The 13992-nt window shown below is 40.8% G+C and overlaps 1 protein-coding gene across 3 annotated transcripts in view; it reads left to right on the top strand.

Annotated features, from left to right (window-relative positions):
* The first annotated feature begins 1062 nt into the window (after positions 1-1062).
* The window catches only part of LOC105186705 (protein cordon-bleu), a 150770-nt gene continuing 137840 nt past the window's right edge, over positions 1063-13992 (top strand). Inside the window, exons 1-3 of one of the 3 annotated variants that reach the window (XM_025298217.1) lie at positions 1064-1200; positions 1390-1548; positions 13215-13532. In XM_025298217.1, the coding sequence (XP_025154002.1) occupies positions 13390-13532 (143 nt within the window). In that variant the 5' untranslated portion in view covers positions 1064-1200; positions 1390-1548; positions 13215-13389. Of the gene's footprint in view, positions 1549-13214; positions 13533-13992 lie in introns of all 3 variants that reach the window. The other 2 variants (XM_025298218.1, XM_025298224.1) reach the window with 2 other exon arrangements.

Below are 13992 nucleotides of genomic sequence, written 5' to 3'. Positions count from 1 at the left end.
AAAAAAATGAGTGTTCGTATTGATTTGTAACGGTTTTTTCCAAAAATGCGATTTTTTCTCGTTAATTTTTTTTTTAAATCATGGATTTCATCTTGATAAAAATGTTGAATATTACTGAAAAGTACTCCAATCATATCCTTGAGACTTGTAATTTCAAAAATACATATCTGAACGTAAAATTTTCTGTACTTTTCAAATCTGTAATAAAAAATATAAGTTTTGCACCAAAAAATCAACGTTGGGCCCCGTTAAGTCCAAAAAGTACATCGGACCCAAATTTGGAGCCTACCACGTGAAAGAACTCGATCAACAGGACAACTTTTATTTTAGATAATTTTTCATAAAAATGCACTCATAACGAATTATTCGACCGAGTTCCCAAGGATCCGGCGATATCTACAGTGATACATGCATATAGTCGCCATATTGAAATTATTAAATTACAAAAGATTTCAGAACTACATATATTTTAAGTACTCGAGGACGCGATTGGAATACTTTTCAGTAATATTCAACATTTTTATCAAAATGAAATCCATGATTTAAAAAAAAATTGACGAGAAAAATCGCATCTTTTGGAAAAAAAAACCGTTATAAATCAATACAAATACTCATTTTTTTACGATTCTCGCAGCGGATTCGGAAAGAGCGACCTCGAAAAGCCCTAGTAATGTATTTTGGATTAAAATTTTCGAGCATTTTCATAAAAATGCATAATATTGAAATCAACGCGAAATTTCTGTCGGCATTAATGGGTTAAGCGTGACGTGACCTTGTCTGACATTTAGCACCGGAAGGGTCGGCAGATAAATGACCAGCGCCCATCGCCCTGCAATTGCAGCATGAGAGTTAATTCCGATCGTGAGTGATATGCGATCGCGCTTCGATTGCTCGGCAAATGAAGGAACGTGAGACACGTGCCTCCACGTGTTTGCGATACGCGATTTACACACACACATACATACTGAACCGCTCGGCTCGACTGAGAGTGTATAGTCGGCATTATGTTGTTAATGCGTGCGCGGATTTTTTTGCTCGACCGTGGCGAGAGCGGCTTTGCTTAGCCGAGCCGGTCGGCCGGTCGGTCGGTCGGTCGCCCCGCGATAGTTGGTGTATTATGGTCGCAGTTATGCCCGGACCGTCGAAGGGGAAAACGTCGTCGTCGGGAGATCCGCTTCTACGTGAGCGTGCGAATGAAAAGTACGACTCGTTTACGCGCTTCATTGAATTACGTCACGCTCGTCGCGGCCAGAATCGGCATCGAGGCGATTTATTTCTTCGCGCACGAGAGAGAAAGAAAGGGAGACACATACGCGTGCGATCTTTCTCTTGCGCTGCGAATTGTGCGATTTTACTCGACGTCCGCATAATCGCTCCGATTAATTTCAGAGCCGGAGAAGAGCGCGATGGAAAAGAGATAAGCGCGCAGCTACTATACGTGCGACGGTAGTGATGAGCGATCGAAGTTGCGAACTAGTGGATTATTGCTGAACGCAGGCGAGGAAGATGTGAATCGGCGAGCCGACTCGGCGATGGATCGTGATCGCGGTGAGAGACGATATATAACTCACGCGATAATTTATACTGAAAGTGAACGCGATCATGCAAAATAGGTTAAATTCGCGTTTCAGTAGAAGAATGAAAGTACGGTGCGCAATTTTGCGGAGAGATTGCAAACTCACGCTTGCGCAACAGAATATTCAAATTCAGCCGAGGATGCGAGTATGCGTGAAATTTGCACGATAGTGTCGAATGTTGCATATTAGCGGTGTAGATACAAGAATCCGATTGAATCAACGTGATAATGAGCGAATCGAATGTGTCTTGGTGGAAAAAGAAATAAACTGAATTCCTGGCTCTTAGAGCCGGCGGGTTTGATTCGCAAGAATCACAATTTCTGCTTCCCTCAGTCAAAATGCATTTAACTCGTTCAGCATCACGTTAATTCAACCAAACGTTTTCTTTCTCGTGCACCAAGGCGAGTTTTCCAGCCATCCTCTAGTAGCGCATATTGTTGGGCCAATATTGGCTACAATTTGATCCCCCCCCCCCAATATTGGCCAATGTAACCCCAGTGTAAGTCAATATTGGTATAACAATGTTATGCAATATTGGCGATATCTTGTAATTTTATATCTAACCAATATTGGGATACATTGGGCCAATGTAACCCCAATGTAAGTCAATATTGGTATAACAATGCTATGCAATATTGGCGATATATTGTAATTTAATATCTAACCAATATTGACTGTATATTGGGATACACTGAGCCAATGTAATCCCAATTTATGTCACCGTAGCCAATGTAACACCAATGTAACGCCAATGAAGTATGCTACTAGGGTTGCCTCTCGTGAATCTTTCTACGAATTTGTGCGAACGGCATTCGCGCCCCGTTTCGCATGATCGCTTCTAAATTAACGTATGAATAATCGCTAACGAAGAAGGTAATTGCCATTTTGAGAGGAAAGCAGGTAGCTTCCTTTTCTTTAAAATTGCATCAAAGCGATACTTCGTGTAACACTTGGTGAAACCAGATAATGTGTGCGTACATAAAAAGGATTTCTGCATCATTCTATTATCGCCCTGTCTTTGCGACGCGAGGTAGAAGTGTCGTTAACGTTATCTATGAGGTAATTATCTATGAGGTAGATAGAATGCTCTTTCTCTACGCGACAAGTTGTTTAGGTCTCTTGTCCTACATATGCCAAAAGAAGAGATAATAATTGATAATAAGCTATGCGACGGAAGTTAGGTCGCTTCTTCTTGTGTTGTTATTACACGTGAAGAAGAATGTTCCGATGAGAAAAGAATACAACGACACTTCACAGGGATTGCGAAAAACGCAATTGCTGCTTTATGCGTATCTCCAGCGATCTCTAATTTGTACCGTGCGCAAATTGTCTACGCAATGATGCAACAAAATCAACCGGAAAATAACGGACCGCTCCGTCATCTTGTCGATTTCACTTAATTTTGATTACGGAATGCCTCTTTTTACACTATCATAACGAAACACTCGAGACACATCGACTTTCTCTGCTCGATATCTCAATGACTTCTAATGTTACAAAATTGTACACCCAAAAAAAAATAATTATAAAACAAGCGGAATCGTCTAAATTTTCGAGGATTTTATTCTTATATGTAGCCTCAAGAGGATTCCTCTCAGATTAAAAGAAAATAGTATAAACACATTATTCTTAAAGTTAGAGGGCGTATATGTTATATGTATAATGCAAATCTTATTGATCTTAATATAAATTTCCTCTTATACACAGATTATTTAACCTTTCTTTAAGAGGATTATTATTTATTCTTACTGTGCTTTATTCTTATTCTTAATATTTATTCCGTACTTTATTCTTACTCTTATTGTTTATTCTTTTTGGTTATACCAGTTAATTTGAAAAACACATTATAGCGAAAGTATAGCGAAAAGTAATATATACATATATAGATGTATTTCTGGCTCCAGTTTTACAATACATAAGTAGGCACGAATGAAATAAAATCATCATAACAAATAAATTTCCAATCAGTTCCAATTTCCAATCTGTTATGGAATTGAGAGCTACAAAGATGTTCATCATAACTAACTGTATGAAACATAGTTAAAAGAAAGAATATATTATTCAACTTCTTGCAACGGATTATAAACTATATTTGACAAAATATGGGTAAATTATCTTCATTATATGTTACAGCAACACACATACCTTTTTTAAAAAGCGTTCCAAATATTTTGACCCATGAGTATATGGTTATTTTTTCGTTTATATCTGGAGGTAGAACATGACTGAACAAAAGAAGCCGACATTCAAATCAACATATTCTTCTTCATGTAAGAGGAAAATTAATTGATATAAGAGGAAATTCTGTTGAAATAAGAGGAAAATAGTTAGAATAATATCTAATAAATTTCAGATGAATGGTTCACTTTAATCGCATTATCGAAAGAGGAATTCTTTTTCTGTAAAAAGGTTTCGCTTAGAATATGAGACTGTGGGAAAAATCACTTTACTAAAATAGAATACTTTCTTTTGGGTGCAATTAACTCCCACATACATTCCGTTTTGAATTTATGCGTGTAACACTTTGTTGTAATTTGTGCCTTTGGAGCAAGACTCGCCGATTCAGGCTTTGAGCCGGTCGCTCAATCATTCGCAGAAAGCCAAAAAATCGCGCTGTAAACGAATTGATTCGCCTTATCGCAACGACGAACATTCCTCGGCACACAGAGAGTAATAACGGGTCCGCGGGAACAGCGGAAGGAACGCCGCGAGAAGGAGCCGCATTTTGTCGCGGTGCAACGAGAGAATGTGCATGGCACGTAATGGTTGCGCGCTGCAGTAAGAATGTTGGCTCTATATTTCCAGTTGCGTGGAACGTTGCGCTATGCGGGTCACTCCGTATGCACGCGCGTTTTTAAGACTTCCCCCGACGGCCGACGGTGGTAGGCGAGAAATTTCATTAACACGACCAGCATGATCACCTTGAAATTATTCAATGTTGGAGAAAGGCCTGCGTATTCCGATGCAATGGCCCATTTTAGCCCTTATGATATCGCAACAGCGCAATGATCCGGCATAGCCGAGTACTCTCGGAAAGATCTCACAGTCTCGTTGTTGTTGCGAGGGAGTCATCGTCCTGCGACATCCCGAAAAACAAGAAAAGAAGAAGAAACATGTAACTTCGTGAATCTCCGCAACGCGCTCTTGGGCGCGATCAAGATGAAGCTGTGAAAGTCCCTTTATCGCGATAAATTACACTGCGCGTTTTGCATTGCGACACTAAATAATAAATCCTTCGATGCGCGCGGATAACGACCTCTTCGAAGTACCTCGGGGCGAAGTAACTCTCCTTTTCTCAATCGTTGCATTTCCTACGCAACTTCCGTGCGGCGCGAAACACGTCGATGCGTCTGATAAATGTTATCGATGATATCGATAACATTTATGTGTCAGACAAACGAGGCAGCCGGGACTGTCTTAATCAAATCGAGATATGAAAATGCGCAATTTACGACGCGCACGCGTTTCGACGGCTGACAATTTACGAAGAACGCGGCTGTTCCCTCGTGACATAGAGAGACAGAGCGGTGGGGGGGTGAGGGGGAGAAGGAGTGAGAGAAAAAAAATCATTAATGTAGTAACGTCTTCGGCAGACATTGCGACGTTATTTCTACATCGTAGACCGTATCTTCACAGTCGATGAATAAGCAGATAAACCGACCTAGTCACGAAAGCGAATTGCGTTTCATTAGCATGAAAGCGAGACTCATCCGCAGATCAAAAATTACGCTTCTATCTTCCTATCGTCGACGCTAAAAAAGAATAAAAACGAAGAAAAAAAGAGGAAAGATGAAAAGAAAAAATACAAAAATGAAGTCGGAAGTAACCGCATTTCGTTACTTCGCGTCGAAAAAATGTTCCGTGAAAACGCCGTGGCATGTCGTTGATCAAACTGTCGCGTAATTATACGTAGCTTCTTTCGGATTATTATTATAGTTGTTCGTGCGCTTTACGCGCGCAATCATGAAACGCGAGAGGGAAATTTAATTTACCGAAAATTCCGTGCTACGCGGAGAGAAACTACGCACGTGATTACTAAATATGCATATATAAAAACTGAACATAATTTGCATAATTCTCTCCGCCATGGTCCGCGCAATTTGCATGAGTCGGCATATCAAAAGCAATCGCAGCGTTCAAATCGCTCGGTATATCGCAAATCGATATCCGCCATCATTGTAAGCCATCGGCTAACCGAACGCGCGTCGCGAGCGCGCGCGTTCTTGTGCGAAGACTTGCGTGATTCTTGCGCGTCAGGATTCCGGTTGAAAGTGTAATCGATCGATCATAACCGCGAAATAACGAAGTGTAACACGTCGTGAGTGGAATCACGTCGGTATTCCTTCTCCGGCTGCGTGTGGATCTTAATATTCGCACGGTATGTAATCTAGTGCGCTCCCGCGAACGCAACTTTCTACGATGTCACTGAAATATTAAAGGTAGGTCAAGTTAGCTGACTTGTGTAAATTAATATGTCCAGTCAATGTTCCCACTGGATTTTGACAAATACCGCCGTATTATTGCGAATCAAGCGCGACGGCATGCGAAAGTATTTTCGACTGCTTCTGTTCAATGTATAATTCACCCAAAAAAATAATTGCAGAATAAGCGGAATCATCTAAATTTTAGAGGATTTTATTCTTATATGTAGCCTCAAGAGGATTCCTCTAAGATTAAAAGGAAAATATTATAAACACATTATTCTTAAAATTAGAAAGAGATTATATGTTATATATATATATATATATATATATGTATATATAATACAAATCTTATTGATTTTAATATAAATTTCCTCTTACACACATATTATTTAATCTTTTTTTAAGAGGACTATTGTTTGTTCTTACTGGTTATACTAGTTAATTTGAAAAAATTACTATAATGTATAGCGAAAGTAATATATATATATATATATAGATGTATTTCTGACTCCAGTTCTACAATAAGTAGGCACGAATGAAATAAAATCATCATAACAAATAAATTTCCAATCAGTTTTGTTATGGAATTGATAGCTACAAACATGTTCATCATAACCAATTGTGTGAAACGTAGTTAAAAAAAGAATATATTATTCAATTTCTTGCAACGGATTATAAACTGTATTTGACAAAATATGGGTAAGTTATCTTCATTATATGTTGCAGCAACACACATACCTTTCTTAAAAAGCGTTCTAAATATTCTGACCCATGAACATATGGTTATTTTTTCGTTTATGTCTGGAGATAGAGTATGACTGAACAAAAGAAGCCGACATTCAAATCAACATATCCCTCTTCATATAAAAGGAAAATTAATTGATATAAGAGAAAATCCTCTTGAAATAAGAGGAGAATAGTTAGAATAATATTTAATAAATTTCAGATGAATGGTTCACTTTAGTCGCATTATCAAAAGAGGAATCCTTTTTCTGTAAAAGGTTTCGCTTAGAATATGAGACTATGGGAAAAATCACTTTACAAATAGAATACTTGTTTTTGGGTGAAATTATAGCATCCTTTATAGCATCAAGGTCACAGTGATCACAATGAGATTATACCGAAGTCATAGTGATACACAAATATCAGCTTTGTCACAAGTGTTATGTCACAGGGACATTACCAAAGTCATGGTGACGTTTAAATGCTGTTTTATTATAAATGTGATATCACTATGACATCACATTTGAGATAAAGCGGATATTCGTACGTTACTATGACTTTAGTGTGATCTCATTGTGATCATTGTGAAGTTGATGAGAGTTAACATCGTTGATACATATATATATAGATCATACATATATAATGGATTTCAATTTTTGGTATAGTTTTGGTACCGTTTTTGGTATAGTTTTTTGGACACAATGTGGAATGCAATATAGATATTAGGTTGGTGCATAAATAATTGCGGTTTTTATCATTTTAAGTGTGGCGTCGATTTTTCTATCTACCGTTGTCTTTTGTTATAATCATGTGATAGATCATTGTGGACAATGAAATTGGCACCACTGATTTCAGCTTATGTTCATTGTTTTTATTCTTTAATATTGTTGAATATAACCTTTTAAATTAGTACACGGAAAAGAAGCAAATTCGCGCGCTTTTGTTGCATGAATTTAAATTGTGACAACAGAAACTGCTCGAAATATCAAATTTGTTTTGTGGCGAAGAGTCAATTAGTGAACGTACTCAACAGTGGTTCCAAAAATTTCGTGATGGAAACGAAAACCTTGAAGATGAGAAGGGTCGTGGATGTCCTTCAGCTGTAGACAATAATGATTTAAGAATCATTACTGAAGCAGACCCACGTAAAACAACTCGAGATGTGGCAGAAGAACTCAATGTTGATTTTTCAAAGCCAATGGTCTTTATTTTGATTAATAAATATCATTTTTAACTGATATATGCATCTTTATACTCGATACGTAAAAACCGCAATTATTTTTGCGCCAACCTAATATCTAATGAGAGAACTTAATTTCTGTGAATGATGAACCATCATCGACTGCGTTCCGAACTTCATTCGAAAAAAAATGTTCAAACCGTTTAGAACCCGAATGTACATACACGCGTATACTCATGTGTACACAGAGTAACACACAGAGTTGGTGTAATAATTGTAAATCATGGAGTTATATCGTTTCAGAGCTTATTATAAGAAATAGGTTATGTGCTCTAGAAGGTTATAATTTCATGCGTTAAAGTTATTATGCCGACGCGTGTAAACCGTACGAATATAAAAATTGAAAACAATTTTATCGTTTACTGTAAGAAAGACATTACGAGGGAAAAAGAGAACAAATTCTGACATCAAGAAAAAAGAGAAAGTTATAATCTCATGCGTTAAAGTTATTATGCCGACGCGTGTAAACCGTTTAAGTATAAAAATTACAAACAACTTTATCGTTTACTTTATCGTAAAAAAGACGTTACAAAGGAAAAAGAGGACAAACTCTGACATCAGGAAAAAAAGGAAAATTAAGTATTTTGTATTAAATTTCGGGATCCCTTCGGACACGCAAATTAACAGCAAGTAAAGTTACCAAATAACGTTGGGGATGATTGAAGTAACGAAAAATGAGATGCACGGGAGAAAGGAGGAAGTTTTCCGCGATTTTATCCAGTGTACCGCCGATAGGTTCGTGAACGTAGCTGATGATGAAACGGCTGTTAAGTTTGGAATTTATGAGGCATCGCCTCATTTTAGTGCCGCATTTTTCCATACGCCCGCAGAATTTATGCCTGTCGGATAAACATCCTTTCGGTAATTAATTACATGACTAATTAGTAGTCGGTGATTTTTTCCTGTCCCTCAGCAATTCACCCATATCAAATCCAAATTCAGACTACGATACGGTATAGTACGAGACTTTTTTCAAAATCACACATTTTTTGTTTCAATACAGTTTGAACATTTTTCTCTTTCTCTCTCTTTCTCAGTGCAATTTGAGACGCAGCCAATGGTCCCATGACTCCCATGTAGGGATGCAACGATAAATCGATAATATCGAAATATCGATATATCGAGCGACAAATATCGAATATTTATCGGTATTTTTTGTCTCCGATAAAATGGACATATCGATATGAATTTTACTGATTTTCGTAAAATTTCGATATTTTTCAAAATTATCGATATTATCGTTATCGATGGTTCTAAATGACGACAATATCGTTATCGATATTTTGAGAAATCGTTGCATCCCCAGTCCCATGAGAGAAATAGTCATTAATTAATTCTCAGCAACCAGGTCTCTCATTGGACCATCAGCTGCTCTCCAAACTGCTTCAAGCGACCGAATCGTCCCAGGTGTACACCTCGTTTTTGCGTCTACAGACGACATCTGTCTGCAGGAGCAAAACTTATATTGATTATTTATATCCTCGCACATACAGGCGTTGTACACGATCCTCCTCGGTCGCATCTATTACCTTCGGCCGAGGTAATGATTTCTTGCTCCACTTCTTGTAGAGCGAGGTTGCACGAGCGCTTGTGAGTCTTTTTTCCGCATGTTTTTCCTCGTCTCCGCGTGATCCTCGCGGACGACATATCGCGGGCCGGCATTAATGACGGGATTTTACATCTTCACCTGCGCGCTTCCGCTTCGCTTGCGACGCTGCTTGCGACCTTCTACTTTTTTTTCTCCGCCTTTTCTTTCTTATTTCCCGACAAACGTCATGTTGCATGGCAACAAGTCGCCCGGCTCGCTGGTCCGGCCGGAGCATCCTAGCGGTCAGTGCAACATAACTGCACTTGCTTCTGCTGTGCCGCGCCAGGCGTTGCACAGGCTCGCGGCATTACCGTGCATCTCGGACGTGCGCCTCTTCGCGTGCGGACACCGTTCTCCCGAGGTGCGTTTTTAAATGCGAAGAGAGCTCCGCTAAATTGGGATTATTCCAGCTGTGAGAGAGAGAGAGAGAGAAAGAGATCCGACTCGATGCGAGCATGCGCTTGCCGTTTGTTAAACGTCGCGAATAAATCGCTCCGCCAGCCAGCCCCGAGACAATCGCGGGCCATTGGTGTGAAAGAAACGAGAAACGCGCATAAGTGCAAAAGTGCAAAACGAGTATGAACCTTCATGAAAATTCATGAGGCCGTCTTAGAAATCGCCCCGGCTAATCATCTAATTGGCATACACTTAAAGGAGCGAGTATTATATTTAGCATACGTATTCATTATACAAGAAACTAGCCCAATGTCGGAGCGACTCGACAAAAATGCTGACGGGGGGGGGGGAGTCAAGTGACACACAAATCGCGCGTAATTCGCGGCTTTCTCAGCGGCGCTACACAGCCAGGTTGTAGCAGGTTGAACGTAGCTCAACAACAGAACTAGCGACCACCGTCACACATCTCGAGCTCGGGTATACGCTGGCGCTCACGCACGCACGCACACATGCACGCATAGACGAGCCGAGCCGAGAGTTTCCGGCTCGGCTGACCGGTTCCTCGTGTTGGTCTAATATCAACGGAGTCACTATTTACACTGGGACGGAGATTCTTACGTGGCGTATAAACGCGCCGCGGAACAGGTGATGGAGATGAGACTTTATGCCAAATGAGACCTGCGTGCGTGTGCACTTTGCGTGCGATTTGCGTGCCGAGAAGCGAATCAGTTATTTCGAGAGGCCGGTAATCGGCATTTCTGTGAAATGTATTTATTTCATTCGCACACATTCGCGCGCGCGCGCGTGCTTGTTTCTATTTATCGGCGTTCTTCTCCCTTCGTACATCAACGCTCGTTCAATCGTGTGTGCGATCCGCTTACAAAGGAAGGAAGAAAAACAAGACGTCCCTCGCTCTCACGAGAACGCTCGTTTCGCGCGTTCCTCTGGATTCTCGTCATTGTCAATGGCTGAGGCCATCGCGATGCGGTTGTTCAGCCGCGTGATTTTGAATTTTATCGTCGGCTCACGCCGACGTGAATATATATGTGTGACGCAGGCAATCCGCAGGCGAAGTAGAAAGTAATAGATCGCGCAAAAGTGTCGCGATTACACGGCTGCATTTTCATTCGCGCGGCGTGTCGTGGCACGACGCCAATTTGGCGCCAGGTCTCGCGTCTCCTCGTACTTACGATAATATCGATGACAGCCACGTTCATCGATACGCGCCTGGTGAAATGCGTAGGAATCCGAATTGCAAAGTGCAAGCTGCGAGATGCGGCACGTTCATGCGACATGCTATAGGTACGATGTGCTTTCTTTGAGGAGCATTGAAACGTCAACAATGTGCCGTTAATGTTTCGTGTAATTTCTTAACCCTTTCACTGCTGTGAAGTGGGAAGTGTACTTTTTCCATCTTTTCTTGATTCAATTTTGCATTGTAAATCACATAATTTTGAAGAACTAATCGGGGATTTGAGTTTTCCAGATAACTGAATAGTTGTTCAACATACTACAATAGGTTTTTATACCCAATTATTCATTTGTGCATTATTCATTTATAACAAATCAAAGTTGAAAGAAATGCTTTTTTTAGGGAAAAATCGATTCCTCCTCCTCGGAGAGTGTTGAATGCAGAGGTCTGAAATTTTCACCAAATATTTCCTTGATGTACAAAAATATATATTTTTTTCAATATTTTTTGCGGGTTAGACTTTTTTTTCTAAACAAATATTTCTACAAAAACGGCCGAAATTTGATTCTTTTGCACTTTTTAGCTCTATTTTTCTAATTTTTTCATTCTGTATCTCCATCTCTTATCCATACTATCAATATTATTTTACTCAAAAATGAATGTTTAATCTCTAGTAAGCATAAATATGTAGTATTGAATATTTTCCCACATAAATTTCTTCCAGCTCGATCGAGTTCTATTGGCTAGAATCATATGTTCTTATTACGATCTGATCATTATTTGATAACAATTGGAATTTTCATTAATTTTGTACATCATGATCGCCATATTGAGTCCGCCATTTTGAATTTTGCAAATCTGACTTTAGATTCGTAATCAGTGACCCAAAAAACGTAGGACTATCAAATATTTTAATAATTTTCTCAAGGGAAGTTAATTCAGCAGTGAAAAGGTTAAACGTAACTTTGGATGTAACTTTGTAACGTGAAACGAGTGAAAAATGATTTGAATTCTCATCTCTCGATTGGTAGAATCGATGAGAAAATAGCGGTCATGATTACGTTACGGAGAAATTATTTCCAGAGTTCGACTATTATCGTGCGTTGTTGATGTTATATGTACGTGAAAAAAAGTGTGAGAGAGAGAGAGAGAGAAAGACACTTAAAAACATTAACTGAAATTAGATCTTCATCTTCAGGCAATTTTGATTGTTGCAACTAAGCTGCAACAAAATATTTTTGTTGCGCCAAACAAAACTTTGTTCAATCAATCAAAAAATTTATTTGGACTATTCCGAATAAACATTAGATTCAACTAAATCGTTTGCTCTGTGTACCAGGAGAGAGTCCTGGAAGGCCGACGGACAGAGGTCGGAGGTTAGGCAACAGTGTCATATGCATTCGTTCTCACAAGAACGCACGCGACACGAGTTCGGCGACGTTAGCGGGAATATCGTCCGATGGAAATTCATGCGGGACCGCGAGCGCCCAGAGACGATGCCCCCGTAATTTTCGTGGGGGTCATTATCACCGGGCATACTCGCGCCCGAGGAAAGATTCTGAGCGCAGCGTTCAGTACAGTTATAACTTCGGTGCGAGGCTGACGTCTTCTGCTCCTCTCGCGGTAGTTGGAGCGCGCGCGCGCGCGTGCGATGAGCCGCCGTACCTTTCGCTGAATGGACACATCGCGATCGTTCGTTCCTCCGGGAATTTCGAAGGCGAATCAGACTCGCGAGGGAAGCAAACGGGAGAAGAGGGAAAACGAGATATAAAGAGGGAAGAGATCGCGAGAAAATTTCGGACGTCTCGCGGCCGAAATACCGATCGATCGTGTGTCGACCGTTACTCATATTAACGAGACGCTCTCTGCTCGGCGATAACGATCGCTTGGCACGAATATCACGCTCGAATCGATAGGATTGTGTTTGATTAACGTAGCGATATCGACTGGACGATATTGACATTGATTGTGAGAGATTGCGCGAGATTTGATCGAACACGGAGGAGATTTGAGGAATTTTCATATCCTCTCGAGTTGTACTGAATATTCGCCGGTTTGTGTTTGGATATGACAGATTGCCGAAGGTGCTCGGGGTTCGTCCGTCGTGCCGCGAACATGGACCAGGACAAGGAGCAGTGATCCCGTTTGGCAACGGTGCGGGCGGGCGGGCGAGGGGGGGGGGATTAAGAGTGCGGCATCGCGGAATCGTTATGAGCCCGTGAAAGGACTTTAAGGACGACCGAGAGAAGATGTTGTGCCTGAAGAAACGGAGGACCTACAGCTTCACGCAGGGTGCCTGCACGGCGCTCCCGAGGCGATCGAAGAAGGATAATAATAATTGCTACGAGGGGTCCTTGAACATGGCGATTACGACACTGCCGCGCAAGAACAGGTGAGTCACTTCTCGTCATCTGATTAAAAATCCACAGGTGTCACGCTAATGTAATCGGACACAAGCGGACCGACTCGTTATTGTACGAGCCGCTCCTCTGCCCGGCGGAGACGCGTTCTTAATTCCGATGCGAAATATTTTTGTATCCTCATCGTACGTACGTACGTACGTACACGATTTTGTGGGCCAGGCGGATGTCGTTGTGTGATTTTTGCCAACGGCGTCGCGAAAACGCGCTCGGCCGAAGAGCGCTAATGAGAGTTTAATTCGGCTAATTTGGCTGCGCAGAGAGAAGTGTCACCGAATTAATTGGCTAATTCAATCTCCCCGCGCTGGTAGTCTTTCTCCGCGCAAAATAAACGTGGCGGACGCAGTTTCTTTGCATGACGATCCGTCAATTCTCGATTCAGATTGTTTAAGGACCAAGACTCCTTTTTACCGGCCCCTCTTGTCGGCCGAC

Source organism: Harpegnathos saltator, unplaced genomic scaffold (genome assembly GCF_003227715.2).
Source record: "Harpegnathos saltator strain DR-91 unplaced genomic scaffold, Hsal_v8.6 scaffold210, whole genome shotgun sequence".
Classification (NCBI taxonomy): Eukaryota; Metazoa; Arthropoda; class Insecta; order Hymenoptera; family Formicidae; genus Harpegnathos; species Harpegnathos saltator.
This window is presented reverse-complemented; position numbering and strand designations above follow the sequence as displayed.